The following is a 16,419-nucleotide window of genomic DNA, read 5'->3' on the forward strand; positions in this document are numbered from 1 at the left end:
ATCACCTACAGTGGAGCACCCACAGGGGGACACATCTCGAAGAACCTCAGTTACTGCAAGGTGAGTAACTTTCTCTTCTGACTACTTGACTGAGGGGATAAGTCCCAGAGGACCCCTGCAGAACAAAGAGGGCAGATTTGTGAGGCCCACAAGTCTTCCCTCCCATCTTCCCAAGTCTTAAAGTAGGTCTTGAGCATCCTGGGGAAAGAAGCAGGGCTTCTAATAAGCCCCCTCTCAAAGGGAATGGGACCTAGCGGGTGAGAATTCAGAGACAGTTCATTCAGTCCCAGAAATCCTGGAATTCCAACTATTCTGGACTTTCTCCAAGAAGGCAAAGGCTTTAGCCAGTATCGTGCATCAGGTCTCTGCTCTTACTCGCATGCTATTGGCAGGATCTTCTGGCTTCCTGGCATAGGTAACTAGATTCCTTCCAACTCTTCTGACTTCCAACTCAGGCCACTCTTCCCAAATTGGGACCTTTGGCTAGTTTTGAGGGCTCTGACAAGCCATCTCTTCAAGCCTCTGACTTTAGTGTTGGCCTTTTATTTTTCCAGTAAGACTTGTTTCTTAGTAGTTGTCATGTCTGTCAAGTGAGTGTCGGAGCTGGCAGCCTTATCTATACAGGAGCCTTACTGCACATTCTATGAGGACAAGGTGATGTTCAAGACACCAGAATCCTTTCTTCCTAAGGTAAATTCCTCCTTTCACGGTTCTTGAGTGGTTGTGTTTCCTTCATTCTGTCTAAATCCATAACATCAAACTGAAAAGATGAGGCATGACGAGTGCTGAAAATCTTAAATGTACAGGATCTACAAGAAGATCAGTCTCCTTATTTGTGTCTTTCCACCCAAAATGCCAAGGATTCAGAACTTCCACATCCTTCGTTGCTAAGCATATTAAACTATGTATTGTGTAAGCCAACTAGACTTCAGGGTTTCCTGTACCATAAGAGATCAAGACATGTTCCATGAGATCCCTTGCAATTTTGTGGGCAAAATGAGCAGGTGTCCCCATCTCAGAAAGATGCAAAGCGACTACTTAGTCAACAGCTAACTGTGACATACCAAGGTACAATCCAGATTAATGAGTAGCTGTCACCCCTCCCCTGTAACCTGGGGTGCCCTTTATTATGCCTTGCTGCTTCAGCCTCCAACCTGGACTGCTCACAAACAGTCTCTAGTATGTTAGTCATTCCCAACTGTCTGTGCGTGTGCTGCAGCCATCTGGCAAACCTCTGGCTCTTACTAGTCTTGATTATGATTCAGGGTGACCCCAACACACTTCCAGTCCCAGATTTCCTCCCAGAAAAATGTCTTGTACTGTTCAGCCCACTACTTGACAGTACAAATATAGAGTCCATTATTCCTTTAAGGAAATAATTTGCATACAACTTGTTACCCCAAATGGAATTACTGAGACACTTCAGTTTGAACCCGGGATTAAATAAAATAAGTTTAACTACAAAGAGAGAGATTTTAAGTGAGTACAAGCAATGAGGCATAACCCAGAAATGGTTACAAGAAAAATAAAGTATTTAATGATGCCTAATTTAACAAACTACATTAAATTCAAAGCAGAGTTTCCTCACCACATGCTTAAAGCTGTTCTAGTGATAAAACTTCTTAGGTCAGGACCCCTTCTCTCAGTATCCAACTAATGCTTCCTTTGTTGTTGTCAATGTGATGGGTAGGGAGAGAGAGAGAGGTGCCTTGGGGTGTTTGTCCCTCTTTTTTATATTTTCAGTCCCCCTCTTGAAAAACATATCCCCCTGAGAATCAGAGCAAAGAGACCGTGAAAGGACATTCCCTGATTTTTTCCCACCTGTATAAACTTCCTTTGTCTTCCCTTCCTGCGTGATGATTCCATTTGCTGCTTAAATGCTAACTAAGCAAAACACACATTCCTTTATTTAGGACAAAGCTGCCAGTTTCTGTTTGGGCAGGGCTGTGAGATTTGGAACGTGTTGTTAACATCATACAGGGTAATCTTATAACTTCACATACAATGTTGCCACGTGTATTTGGCCAGAACAGTATTGACCAGCAAATTGAGTTTTCAAATGATACCTTACAAGACATACTTTGTACAGAGATTATTACAGAAGGGTGTAGGGTGTGTATTCAGGGGTGTATTCCATCACACGAACACCTTCGTTAAGCACTATAAGATGGACTTTGTCATACTCATTGGTCTCCTTTGGCAGAAAGGCACTGTAGGTGGTGGCCCAGAACTAATAGACTTTTCAGCAAGCTCGCAAAAAGGAAGATATTACTTTTCTACCAGACTCTTGTTTCATAACTCTCCCTACATCTGTTCACTGCTTATGTCTTCACAGATATCCAGAATTGTGGGAGACACTGGGCTACAGACCAGAACATTTCTTACTGATAGTTTCCTTTCGGCTAGCATCTCCTACAAGTCTACTCACCCTAAATGGCGTAGAAGCCAGGGTGAGATATGTAGTGGATTCGTTACAATATGACTGTCAACTTTGGTCTAACATACATAGTTATTTCGTTATCTTGAGTTATTCTCAAGGTGTACAACTTTCATAACATCTGGCAGCAAACTGGATTGTAAGGGGAATGGCCAAACCATGTATTGCTCAAATGTAGATCTGCCTCGTGAACTGCAGAGAGAGGAGGGCATCCCAGACATCCAGAAATTTGGGAGATGTTATCAGCAGAAATGAAATTATCAGTAAGAATTTTCCATTCTGCCTTCTAGGGGAGCAGTTGGAGTACCTGTGGCCACATTCCCCTTCAGAGGGTTTGAGGGGGTTTCCCCTGCACTGTTCTTGGTCTAGAATGTATTGAAGTTTGTGGCTGCATCTCAACACTAAGGCTATGATTTTGTCACAGAGGTCGCGGAATCCATGACTTCCAGAGACCTCTGTGACTCCAACCCATGGCAGCTGGGAGCTGCGGGGTACCCCCACCTCCTGAGATGGTGGGGGCCCTTGGCACTCTGGGCAGCAGAGGGCCCCGCAGCTCCTGGCTGCGGTGGGGGGGGCCTCACCATTCCTGGCCGCCACTGGTGGCCCCAAAGTTCTGAGCTGCCTCCGGGTGGCCCTGGGATGTCCGAGCAGTGGCAGAGGGCCCTGCAGCTCCTGGTCACCACAGGCGGCGACCCCTGGGGAGCTCCAAGCCCCCATGGGCGGCGGGTGGCCCCTGCAGCTCCTGGGCAGCAGGGGGCCCTGCAGTTCCTGGCTGCCACTGGTGGCCCCAAAGCTCCGAGCTGCCTCTGGCAGCAGGGGCCCCAGGAGCTCCGAGCAGCGGCAGGGGCCCCCACAACTCCTGCCTGCCACACACAGTGGGGTCCCTTATACTTCCCGGCTGGCACTGGTAGCCCCAAAGCTTCAAGCTGTCTCTGGTGGTAGTGGCCCCGGGAGCTCCAAGCAGCCACGGGCGGCCTCACAGGTGCTGGCCACTGCAGGCGGCGGGGAGCCCTGCAGCTCAGGCAGTGAGGACCCCCTACAGTGGGCCCCTGGCAGCTCCCAGCTGCTGTGGGCAGCAGAGGGACCCTGCCACTCTGGGCGGCAGGGGCCTCCAGAGCTCTGAGCCCTCACAGATGGTGGGGGCTCCCAGAGCTCTGAGCCTGGACCCCCGCAGCTGCCCAGCCACCGAAGGTGGGGGCTCCACAGCTCCTCAGTTTGTCACAGGTGTTTCTAGTAAAAGTCATGGACAGGTCATGGGCTTCCATGAATTTTTCTTTATTGCCCGTGACCTGTCCATGACTTTTACTAAAAAATATCCTTGACAAAATCTTAGCCTTACTCATATCACCCCCGTATCACCATCATATGGTGCTTCTGAAGGTTGACTACGTATTGTGGTATCAGTTTAGACTTACTTTATGTTTTCAGGTTTATCTTCACAACCATAAGGGCTGGAAACATGTTAGTCTGGTTGCATCAAATGTTTTTTATCAGTAGTATAATGTAAAATACTTATACAATTCTCTCTTGTGTTTTTACATTAGACATTTTGGTATAATATTCATTCTTGAGATTTGTACCTATGTCTTGTAACACTTTCTTTCCTTAATCATTAGCCCACATGGATAGACTTCCCCTAAGGGGAAACTTGGACTAATGTGGACTTCCATTAGATTAAATAGGGAGCACTGTGTATACCAGCTAGAGCAGGAAACTGGATACCAGAGTTGGGGATCTAGGTTTTGTCATTGACTTGCTATGTAGATATAGCTAAATACACCTCTACCTCGATATAACGCTGTCCTTGGGAGCCAAAAAATCTTAACGCATTCTAGTTGAAACCGTGTTATAGTGAACTTGCTTTGATCCACTGGAGTGCGCAGCCCCGCCCCCCTGGAGCACTGCTTTACCGTGTAATATCCAAATTTGTGTTGTATCGGGTGGCGTTATATCGAGGTAGTGGTGTATCTCTATGAGAGTCTGTTTACCTAAATGTAAACTAGCGATGGTGCTACTAATCTGACTCACAGGATGGTTGTGAGAATTAGTGTTTAATGGTGTGTTTTGAGATCCTCAGATGAGAGCAGATATATATTCAAAGTATTGTGCGTAGTTTACTGTTGCATCCTAGGCTATAAATGAAATGTGTATTCACTGGTCAGAATTTTCTGCTTCACAAATCGTTCCTCTTCTGGGTGTGTGGGGTGGGCATGTGAATGCCTGCAAAATTGCTTAAATCCGTGTGGCTAAAATATCTTCCACAAAGTGAATCCACAGCCTGGAGAAGAAGAGCCCTTGCACCATGTACCCAGTATTCAGCCCTGCTAATTGTGTTGAGCACTGAGCTCAAGATTTGGCCCTATACAAAGAATAAAAGTGGAAAGTATGACCAACTTTTTCCAAAAACACAAAACACTTATTGCATTAAAGACAGATAATGAATATTTTCCCAGTATTATAAGTCCACATAAGCAATTATAATAGTTGCCAGATGGATGTAGCATAATTATGAACAGGATAGGAAATGGTCCCCGAGACAATCTCTCTTAAGATATTACACATTATGAAAGACTGTGAGAACCCTTGGGTTAGAGAATTTGCTAATGGGATACAGAACTTTTCATTCTAGGCCTCTTATTTATATTTAGAACTGGAAAAATAAGTAGAAAATGAAATCTGTTGCCATCAGGTGGTGGTTTAATAGCCTGCATGAAATAGGTTGGTGATTTTAGTCCAGTTTATACTGATGTGTATCCACATCCCAGTGGTTCTATTGGCATGCTTCTCAAAGACACCAAAGGTAGAAATGGCTATGTAGAGAGAACTTACCCTAATGGTTCTTACTGATTAGAATTGAGGCACATTTATGTGGAATTGGGTCATGGGGAAATTTGTGCTGCTGCCTTATGGGCCTTGCTTGCTTTGTGTTGTATAAGTAAAAGATTTCTGTCTCTAGTTCCCTTTATAGTCAGATTCTACTACCTTTATTTATATTTAGAACCTTACTCATTGATTTCTGTGGGGCTACTTGAGACATAAGGTGCTATTCATTTTGAATAATGGTGGTGGAATTTAGTCCATGATGACAAACATCAAATTTCTTTTAAATAAACTATTTAATTCAAAGACTTACCTGCCTATTTGTGGAAAACAGCTAGGGTGAAATCCTGGCCTCAATGAGGTCAGTGACAAAACTCCCATTGACTTCGCTGAGGCCAGGATGTCAGCCCCATTGTTTTTTCATGTTTTATTTTAATTTTACTTAAAGTTTTTTTTATATTCTAATATAATAAAAACAAACAACATGTTATAATGTCTCATTTTGATGTTTCTGTTTGAGTCTATAGAGCATCTTTTATTTGGTATTGGTTCTAAGGTGTATCTTTTCTTAATTCAGTACTCTGATTTTATATTTCTTTAGGTGCATTATTATAATGAGATGTTTGGTGTGTGGGAACCTTTGCTTGAACCACTAGAAATTGAAAAGAGCGATGAATTCAAACCATGGACTCTTGGAATCAAGGTATGTATTCAGAAGTGTAAATTGAAACAACTAACATACAAATCTACATTTTAAATAACTTTTGGGTTGAAACATGAACCAGTAGAACAAGGCTGTTTGAACTTAATGTTAATACCCTGTTCAGTCGTGTATGCCAAGGGGATAAAATGCAGGGTAGGCCACAAGGCTAATATAACTCTAACTCTGTATATTGGCTAAAAGTGAGTGCAGTTAGAAGTTGATTGACCACACTTTTTTCCCCTCTTTGCATTGTTATATCTAGAGCATGTATAGTCATGATTAACTTAGAGACAGAAACTGTTCACGTAATGCAGCACAGTGATTAGTCTACAGTGGCTACTCACTTGCCAAAGTATATATTTAAAACTTCATTTTTAAATTGAGTACAAAAACTGAAATTGAAAAAGAAAAGAAGTTTTCTTTCTTCACATGGATTAAACCAACAGTTCTCCTTTGAGTAGATGCAGCCACGTATTTCATTTAGGTGTCTGTGCCCAGATTGCAGGACCCAGAGAATTTGCCTAGCAATATCCATAGTTGGGCAGGGCTTGTGCCTTGTAGCCGCAGCCCTTCTCCTGGCTCTGAGTGGCACCACCCTGACCCCTCTTCGGTTCCTTCTTACCACCTGTGGCTGGAGTTGGAGCTCTGTGTGGTTTTCAGCCTCGCAATCCTCTATTCAGTGAGGTTTTTTTTCTAGTTCTGCATAGTTCATCAGTATCCCAGTATAGTGGTAGTTTGTCATCTAATGATGCCCTCACCAGGGTTTAAACATTCTCTCGTGTGGGTGGGGCAAACCCTACTAACTATCCCTACACACGGTGCTTGCTGTGCCTAGGTGAAGCCCACTTTAAGAAGTAGTGTTCGATTTTCAGATTGTTCACGAAACAGACTCAAGTGCTGAGGAATTTCCATCTGAAGCAGCACCTGCTCAAACATGCCATGTGGACTGTTTCAGTACCGAGGCCCTCCTCAGATCATAGGTCACCCTTGGATTCGGAAAGTGCTGCCGTTCACTTCTTGGAGCTGTTGCCTCTCTGAAGAGATTGAAGAGTTGTTCCCCATCATGTGTGCTGAGGAAAAGGTCACATAAAACCAAGCGATGCCACTTCACGTCCTGTGGGGACTTGTCTCCCTCCTTTAGAAGGAGCATGGATCGACACGTGGTGAATGGGATGGAGCAGGTCCTGTCAGCTGCTCTCCGACACTATGCAGGGAGGTCAGAAACCCTGTACCATTGACTCTGGTTCTGGCCCAAGGGTGTCCTTTCAATCAGATATCAATGAGGGCGATGCTGGCACTGGCTGCTTCAGCGCAGTGTATCAGGCAACAGGGACCTCCTCTGCCTTTCTGTCTTGACCTCTCCCTTGGTCCAGAACTTTGCCAGGGCTGTCCCCTTTATAGTCCTGTTGGCTGGACAGGCTGCTGAACCTATGGGTCTGCGATGCTGCACCCTGATGTTTCCCTTCCACACTCAGAAGAAATGGGGCTTGTACTAGACTTCTTATAAGCAACCTCCTTGGTACCAGGAACTACTTCAGTTCCTATGTGACCAGCACTGCCAGTGTTGCTGAGGCAGCAGTCACTGCCCTCCACCTTGGCACTCTTAGTTATGTCAGTGCTGATGTCGACTTCGGGATCGACACCACTCCCAGCACCAGAAACAGCAGAGGCATACTCGCTGCCAGCTGAACCATTTCCACCATTGATATAAGCCTACTCATCATTCTGGGCTATGGATGAGTCAGACTGGCTACTTATGCCCTCAGAACTGCCCCACTGTTATGCCCCAAAGCCTGGGACTTCTTTGCAGTCCATGCTGGATGTTGTGGATATGTCAGCCAGAGTGATGGCCTCTGCAGTAACCATGAGGAGGTCTTCCTGGCTTCAGAACTCAGGCCTTGCTCCTAATGTCCAGCAAGCCATTGAGGATTTGTCCTTCGATGGCCCATTACTATTCTCAGATAAATTAGATGAGACTCTGCACTCCTTCAAGGACCCTTCAGTCCTTGGGAGTGTATACACTGGCAGTGCATGGCCGTCTCTATGGTGTTCAACAGTAACGATAACCACAGTATCATCTGCAGTGTGTATTTGGGCAGCCTTTCCTTTTCATGAGGCAGCAGGATTACCTCCAGAAAGGGGCATACATCCCACAGCAGAAAGCAATTGAGTTCGGGGTTTGGATAGTCCACACGTCCCTCCAAGCATCCGTTTTAACTCCTTGGTCCAAAGTAGTGTTCCAGTCGTTGGTCCCTTCCCCTCATCCATTCCATTTTGGGGACAGACCTGGCTGCTTTCACTATACATGCATCTCAGTCATCACCAACAGCTGGGTCCTAAGCACTGTCAGATCAGGCTATGCCATCCAGTTTCTCTCCATCCCTCCTCTCCACCTTCCCTCCCCATCTCTCTTCCAGAACCCTTCTTACAAGATACTGTTCCTTGAGCAGGTTCGCGCTCTGCTTGTGTTGGAAGTGGCGGAGGAGGTTCTACCGGATCACCGGGGTCAGGGTTTCTGTTCCTAGTTCTTTCTGGTGTCCTTTGCGGTCTGAAGAAATAGATCAGATACATGAGGTTCTGAATTGTCGCTCTATTGACTGTCCCTCCATGTCTCCGAATGACTGATTTCGTGTCTTACACATTCAGGACGTTTACTTTCATGTGGTGATTTTGCTGAGGCACAGAAAATTCCTTCAATTCATTGTAGCAGAGCGCCATTTCCAGTTTACAGTGCTTCCTTTTGATCTCTCTTCTGCCCCTGGGGTTTTTACCAAATGCATGGCTGTCATCATGGCATATCTCAGAAGAAAAGGGATCCATATCTTCCCATATCTGGATGACTAGTTATGGAGAGGCAGATCCAAGAGAGGAAGTCCTTTTTCATGTCAGCACTGCACTATGCTTGTTCGACCTCATCCGAAACATTGGGAAGTCTGCTTTGGTACGTACTCAGAAAATAGAGTTCATTTGGGTCCTAATAGACTCTACAGGTTCGAGAGCATTTCTGCCAACCAACCATTTTCAGGCGGTTCGCCACCTCTTGCCTCAGTCTGCAGTCTCCGCCTTCCACGACAGTTCGGATGTGCCTATTTGGGATCACTGAGAGGCCAAGGTCTGTGGACGTTGTGATGAAGTGGGAATGTTCTTAATGTTTTCTCTGAATACTGTGTATGTGCCTCAGTTTCCCTTATGTATTTCTTAAGTATCTAGGTGGTAGGATAAGAGTGTGTGATTGTTGCAGAGCCATTGTGATGTTGTCTGCACAGAGCATGGCCAACACCCTGTCTCCTGGCAACTGTTGGCCTGGGCCCTTCCCCTGCAAAGGTCCCAACTGAAGGTGTTGGAGAACAAAGAGATCAGGTGGCCTCCTGGCCCCAGAGAGAGACAAAGGCCAGAGGAGGGGTTGGAGAGTTTGTTTGGAACTGTCTGGGGAAACGGAGGGGGGGCCTAGACAGGGCTCTGGCCTTCCTGGCCCCAAGATGGACCTGACTCAGGGGTCTTGTTTCCTATACCTACAAGCTCTGTTTTAGACTGTGTTCCTGTCGTCTAATAAACCTTCTTTTACTGGCTGGCTGAGAGTCATGTCTGACTATGGAATTGGGATGCAGGGCCCACTGGTTTCCCCAGGAGTCCCGCCTGCGCAGACTCGCTGTGGGAAGTGCATGGAGTGAGAAGGGGATACTGAATGCTCTGAGGTCAGACCCAGGAAGGGCGAAGCTGTGTAAGCTTCTTGCCCTGGAGACAGTATGCTTGCAGAGAGGAGGCTCCCCCAGAGTCGTGACTGGCTTCATATGGAGTAGTTCCAGAGCATTGCCCGGTGACTCCGTGACAGGGGGGAGCAGGAGTTCTCTCCGCATATCAATTTGCCGGAGCTTCAGACTATTTACAATGCATGTCATGTGTTTTGAGGCCATATCAGGAGCTCAATAGTTCACATATTTACCCGACAATACCACTATGATGTATTCTGTGAACAGGCAAGGAGGAGCACACTCCAGGATGCTCTGCCAAGAGGCAATCAGGTTGTGGCAATTTTGCATTGGGCAGAGTACGTTCCCATAGCCGACAACTTGCCTAGGGTTCAGGATCACCTTGCCGATCATCTCAGCAGGAATTTTTTGCTGAATCGTGAGTGGTCTCTAAAGACAAACATCCTCAGGACTATCTTTGCATTCTGATGATTGACCTCTTTGCTACAGGAGACAACAGGAAATGTGATCTGTTCTGCTCTTGAGGAGACCAGTCCAGGCTCCCTGTCCAATGCCTTCTATCTCACTTGGCAAGCAGCTCTCTTCTATGCCTTTCCCCTGATCCCAGTCTTCCCACTGGTCATCTTGAAAATGAAGATGGATTCGTCATCAGGTTCCTATTACGCTTCTGGCGTTTAGGGCAGTGACGAAGCTCCTCCACTCCTGTCTGTTTTTGACAAGTCTTTCAATGGTTCCCCAGCTGTGCTCCAGATTTTTCCAGCTCTGCTTCCACAGCTGCTCATCATGTTGTTTTCAGAAGGCCTCGTTTTCGCTTGCTTTCCAGGTGTCCATCTTATTGCTACTCTGGTGATGGAATCAGTTTCCATCTGAAGCACATGATCGATCCATCTCCAGTGCCTCCTGGCAGTGATGGTGCTCAGATCCTCTTGGCTGCACTGTGTCAGTAGATCTTGGTTTGAGATTGTTCTGGGTCAAAAGATATGGGGGATTTTTCTGAGGCAGGTTGTATGGAATGAAGACGGTTTGGACATTTCAAACTTTCTCATTCCCCAGCATTCTGCACTATAAAGTATTGTGGAAAGTACGCATCTCTGATAAATCTTGAGTTTGGTTTTGGTGTTGTGTTTTGATGATTTCCAGACGGTATCAAAGCTCCTGAAGGTGTTCCTGGCTTTATTGATTTTGTTCTGGATGTCCTGGCTTGTTCCACCATCCTGGCTGATGGTGCTGCCCAAGTATGTGAATGTTTCTACATTGGTGAGAACATAATCCTCTATCTGGACTGGTGATGGTGAGGCAATATTAAAGGGCATGATATCTGTCTTATTGAAGTTGATTTTCAGTCCAATTTGCTGGCTGAATGCGTTGAGTTTGTTTTTTCTTGTATCTGGTGTTGAGTATATGATAGGAGTGCGACATCATCTGCGAAGTCCAGGTCTTCGAGGGGTGAGAAGAGTGTCCATTTAATGCCTCTTGGCATGTCTTCTGTTGTACGCCGCATTACCCAGTCAATGGCAACATTGAAGAGGATTGCGAACATAAGAACGGCCGTACCAGGTCAGACCAAAGGTCCATCTAGCCCAGTATCTGTCTACCAACAGTGGCCAATGCCAGGTGCCCCAGAGAAAGTGAACCTAACAGGCAATGATCAAGTGATCTCTCTCCTGCCATCCATCTCCATCCTCTGACAAACAGAGGCTAGGAACACCATTCCTTACCCATCCTGGCTAATAGCCATTTATGGACTTAACCACTATGCATTTATCCAGTTCCCTTTTAAACGCTGTTATAGTCCTAGCCTTCACAACCTCCTCAGGAAGGAGTTCCACAAGTTGACTGTGCGCTGCGTGAAGAACTTCCTTTTATTTGTTTTAAACCTGCTGCGTATTAATTAAACCTGCCGCCTATTAACATGACACACCCCTGACATACTCCTGTTTTGACTTCAGAACTGAACTCTCTGTGATCAACACTGCATGTAAAGTTGAAATAGAAGCTTTTGATGACGTTGATTATACGAAAAGGAATTTCATATGCCCGCAGAATGCACCATAGGCTGGTCCTGTGAATGCTATCAAAAGCCTTCTTAAAGTCTATGAAATGTAGAGTTGCCTTTGCCACTCTAAGCACTGTTCTGTGCATCCACGCTCTTTCCAAAAACCAGCTTGCTCTTTTCTGAGAATGCTATCAACTGCCTCTGATATACGCTGGACTATGATCTTACACAATACTTTGCTTGACACAGATAAAAGTGTGATGATGCACCAGTTATTACAATCACTGAGAGTTCCTTTCTTCACTATAATCACATTGGTCCACTCATCTGATACTTTTTTCCTTTTCCAGACTGATGTCAACAGAGGGGCCAGGATAGATGCTGCTAATTTAGGATTTACGTTGAATAATTCTTCATTCAAGTTATCCTTGCCAGGAGCTTTCCCATTTTGTAAGGATTTGATGGCTTTAATGATCTCTTCCTTAGTTGGGGGTGTCTGTGTTGATATCAAGATCTTCTTCTGCCTCCCGAATGTTTGCTTCCTCTTTAGGTGGCTCCCTGTTCAGCAATTTTTTGAATGCTCTGTCCAGCGCATTTCTTATTTTTTTCGGTTATTAGTAGGTGTCATTGTTTGTTCCTGATGATTAGTAGGTGTCATTGTTTGTTGGTGTCTGCTGTTTACCATTGGTAAGCCGTGTCATTTTGTAGACGGTTCCTTGTTCATCACAAGCAGCTGCATTCTCTTCTTGTGTTGCCAGATTATAAATATAATTCCGTTTGTCCACTCTCAAAAGGCATTTGATCTCCTAGTATGCCTTGCTATACTGCTCGTGGTATTTGTTCTTTAGCTTCTGGGATTTTGTGTCTAAAACGTTTTTCTTCAGGGCTCGTCTTGTTTTACGTGGTGTTCCATGTGCTGGGTGTAATCCACTCCATCCTTCTCTTCTGCCTGTAGCCCAGATAGGCTTCACTGCTCTGTTTAGAAATTGCTGTTCTTAGAGTGCTTGCTCATATCGATTCCAATTAGGTGTGTGCGCACCATGTGCACGATCGTCGGAAGATTTTTACCCTAGCAACACTCGGTGGGTCGGCTGGGTCGCCCCCTAGAGTGGCGCCGTTATGGCGCCAGATATATACCCCTACCGACCCAACGACCCTTCAGTTCCTTCTTACCACCCGTGACGGTCATTGGAACTGTGGAGCACGGCTTCGCTGATCTCCACTTCCCTGGCTTCCTCGTAGTTCTTTATAGATAGTTGTGTGTATATATAGTTCAAGTTTTTACAGTTATAGCTAATTTTAGTTGTTGGTGTATATATAAATAGTGTATATAGTTGCGGGGGGATTGGGGATTAGCCCCTTCCCTCCACCCCGGTACCGGGATTTAAACCGTGCTCAGCGTGCCAAAAGCCGATGCCAACAGGGGATCCCCACGACTCCTGCCTTAAGTGCCTCGGGGAATCCCACCTTCCGGACGAGTGCCGCATTTGTAAGGCCTTTAAGCTGAGGACGAAGAAGGAGCGGGACTTTCATCTGAATCAGCTCCTCATGGAGGCAACACTTAGTCCAGCACCCTCGATACCGAGCGCTGAACAATCCACATCTGTGAGAAGCGCTCCTTCGGCCCCGGACCGCTCTGGTACCGCGAAGGAGCCCCGGCACCAACCTTCACCGGCACCGAAGTTGGCTCGGCACCACTCCCAGTCCCTGCGGGCCAAGAAGCAACACAAGCCTCCCGCTGCCTCGGCACCGTCCGCACCACAGACAGAGCACCTACCCAGGACGGATCGCCCGGCATCGACATCTGCCGCGGCACCACTGGCTGCCGCACCGTCTATTCCGGTCCCGCAAGGGCCGTCGAGTCCGGTGCCCGAAAGCTCCCTGGTTCACACTGTGGTCGAGCTCGCTCTTCCGTCTACCCCGGAGACCTTCTCCAGGGCAAGGGAATTGATTGCGATGACGGAGACCGCGCTGCCTCAACCTCTGGTACCGCCGGTGCGGGTTATACAAGGCCTTACTGAGGCCGCCCTCTGTGGGAGTTGCTGAGAGGCACTGATCCCACTCTCGGTCCCGCCGACGATCCCGGTCCCGGCGCCGCTCGCAGTCCTGGCACCGCTCTCCATCGCGGTACCGTTCGCACTTGCGGCATCGCTCAGCCTCCCGTTCGCCTGCTCGGTACACCCGGTACCGATCCGGCTCCCGGCACCGCTCATCTCGCAGCTATTCTAGGCGAAGGAGATCGAGATCCCGGTCGACCTCCCGGCACCGCCACGGTTGTAGGTCCTGGTCTCGCTCACGGTACCGTTACAGCTCCCGGTGCCGTCCCGAGAAGGACCAGCTCGAGACATGGCTCCTCCTCAGGGTCTCTCAGCACCCCCTTGGCCGTCGAGACACGCCTTGGTGTCGTCTCATGCTGGGAGTGCTTATGCACAGGACCACGACTCGGACATGCCCAGCCACACGTTCCCGGAGAGCCAAGGCCACGAGCAAGGTCCCCATCAGTGGTCTTTCTGGACACCTTGGGCATACCACCAAGCCCAAGGTGCTCCCCCAGCTGCACCACAGTCTGCCCCATTGGAACATCATGTGCCAGAGGCAACCGTAAGCCGCCCCCCCCATGGGTACGGATGAGGCTTCTGTACCACCGGCAGACACCCAGGCCCCACCTGTGCCTGACGCTGCCCCTCAAGAACAGGAGCCCCCACAGGACCCTCTTGTCCCTGGCCTCTCCTCTTCCTCCTCACCAGATGAGTAGGTGGCAGGGACATTCTCCTCCGGCCCTCCCCCAATTGACGTGAGGGCTCATCAAGACCTTCTGCAATGGGTGGCGCAGAATATGAATCTGCAGGTGGAGGAGGTCCCTGAAATAGAGGACCCAGTGGTAGATATCTTATCAGCAGACACGCCTACAAGAGTGGCCCTGCCTTTTATTCGCACTATACAGGCAAATGTTGACACCATCTGGCAATCCCCAGCCTCTATTCCCCCCACAGCTAAGGGGGTAGAGAGGAAGTACATGGTACCTTCCAAAGGGTACGAATATCTGTATGTGCACCCTCCTCCTTGCTCCCTAGTGGTGCAATCGGTCAACGAAAGGGAACATCATGGCCAGCAAGCTCCTGCTCCCAAGTCTAAGGAGGCTAGGCGCATGGACTTGTTGGGCCGTAAAATATATTCTGCAGGGGGCCTCCAACTTAGGGAGGCAAACCAGCAAGCTCTCCTCAGTCGCTACAATTACAATACGTGGGCATCTATGGGGAAATTCATGGAGCTGATTCCACAAGACTCCCGCCAGTAGTTTGCGGCCCTATTGGAAGAGGGAAAGAAGGTAGCAAGAACCTCCCTCCAAGCTTCCTTGGACGCAGCTGACTCGGTGGCCAGAACTCTGGCTTCAGGAGTAGCAATGCAACGAATCTCCTGTTTCCAGGTGTCAGGCCTTCAACCTGAATTACAGCAGACTATACAGGACTTGCCCTTTGAAGGCCAGGGGCTATTTTCTGAAAAAACTGACCCTAGACTGCAAAGCCTAAAGGACAACAGAATAATTATGCGCTCGCTGGGGATGCACACCCCAGCGACTCAGCGCAGGTCCTTCCACCCCCAACCTCACCGCACTTACTCCCCGCCTAGGCCACGACAGGAATTTGGCAGAAGACGTGGCTGGGGGAATCACAGGAGGCAGTCTGGCCCCCAAGGGGGTCAAACTCAGGGCCCTCTTAAACCACCTGCGGGGCCCAAACAGAACTTTTGAAGGGGCTCCCGAGGATGGCGCACCAGTTGTTTTCCCGGATCCTTCTCCGCCCTTCGGCAACCGCCTCTCCCATTTCCTCCCTGCGTGGTCCCGGCTAACTTCGGATCGTTGGGTTCTCCACACAGTGGAATTGGGATGCCACCTTCAGTTTGTTTCACCCCCGCCTTCCCACCCTCCCTCCTCGTCCCTCTTCAGGGACCCCTCTCACGAGCAATTCCTCTTACAAGAGGTCCAGACGCTCCTAACCTCAGGAGCTATAGAGGAGGTACCGAAAGACTGGAGGGGCAAGGGGTTTTATTCCCGCTACTTCCTAATCCCCAAGGCAAAGGGAGGTCTAAGACCGATCCTAGACCTGCGAGGACTCAACAAATTTATGATAAAGTTGAAGTTCCGCATGGTATCCCTGGGGACCATTATCCTGTCATTGGATCCCGGAGACTGGTATGCCGCCCTCGATACGAAGGACGCGTATTTCCACATCGCAACTTACCCACCACACAGATGGTACCTCCGTTTTGTGGTCAACCAACACCATTTTCAATTTACGGTCCTTCCATTCGGCCTTTCTACGGCCCCTCGAGTATTCACAAAATGCATGGCTGTAGTCGTCGCCTCCCTCCGTCGTCGTCGGGTGCATGTCTTCCCATATCTCAACAATTGGCTCATTCGAGGGACCTCCGAGACACAAGTGAGACATCACGTGGGCATAGTCAAAGATCTCTTCAGGCGATTAGGCCTGATGATCAATATAGAGAAGTCCACTCTTGTTCCCACGCAGAGAATAGACTTCATTGGTGCAATCCTGCCAGAGCCTGCCTACCACAGCCTCGGTTTCAGGCGATGGTAACAATTATTCAAGGCCTCCAAGACTTCCCGACAACATCGGCTTGCACTTGTCTCAGTCTCCTAGGCCACATGGCTGCCTGCACCTTCGTGACCAAACACGCCAGACTACGCCTCCGTCCACTCCAAACTTGGCTCGCCTCAGTATACCGGCCGGGC

At 48.1% G+C, this 16,419-nt stretch overlaps 1 protein-coding gene across 2 annotated transcripts in view; it reads left to right on the forward strand.

Moving 5' to 3' along the window:
* VPS13A (vacuolar protein sorting 13 homolog A) overlaps positions 1 to 16,419 on the forward strand; it is a 302,560-nt gene that overhangs the window by 168,643 nt on the left and 117,498 nt on the right. For both annotated transcript variants that reach the window (XM_045020500.1, XM_045020501.1), the window contains exon 42: positions 5,859 to 5,960. In XM_045020500.1, the coding sequence (XP_044876435.1) occupies positions 5,859 to 5,960 (102 nt within the window). The remainder of the gene's footprint in view (positions 1 to 5,858; positions 5,961 to 16,419) is intronic.

The sequence above is a fragment of the Mauremys mutica genome, chromosome 6 (genome assembly GCF_020497125.1).
Source record: "Mauremys mutica isolate MM-2020 ecotype Southern chromosome 6, ASM2049712v1, whole genome shotgun sequence".
Taxonomy (NCBI): domain Eukaryota; kingdom Metazoa; phylum Chordata; order Testudines; family Geoemydidae; genus Mauremys; species Mauremys mutica.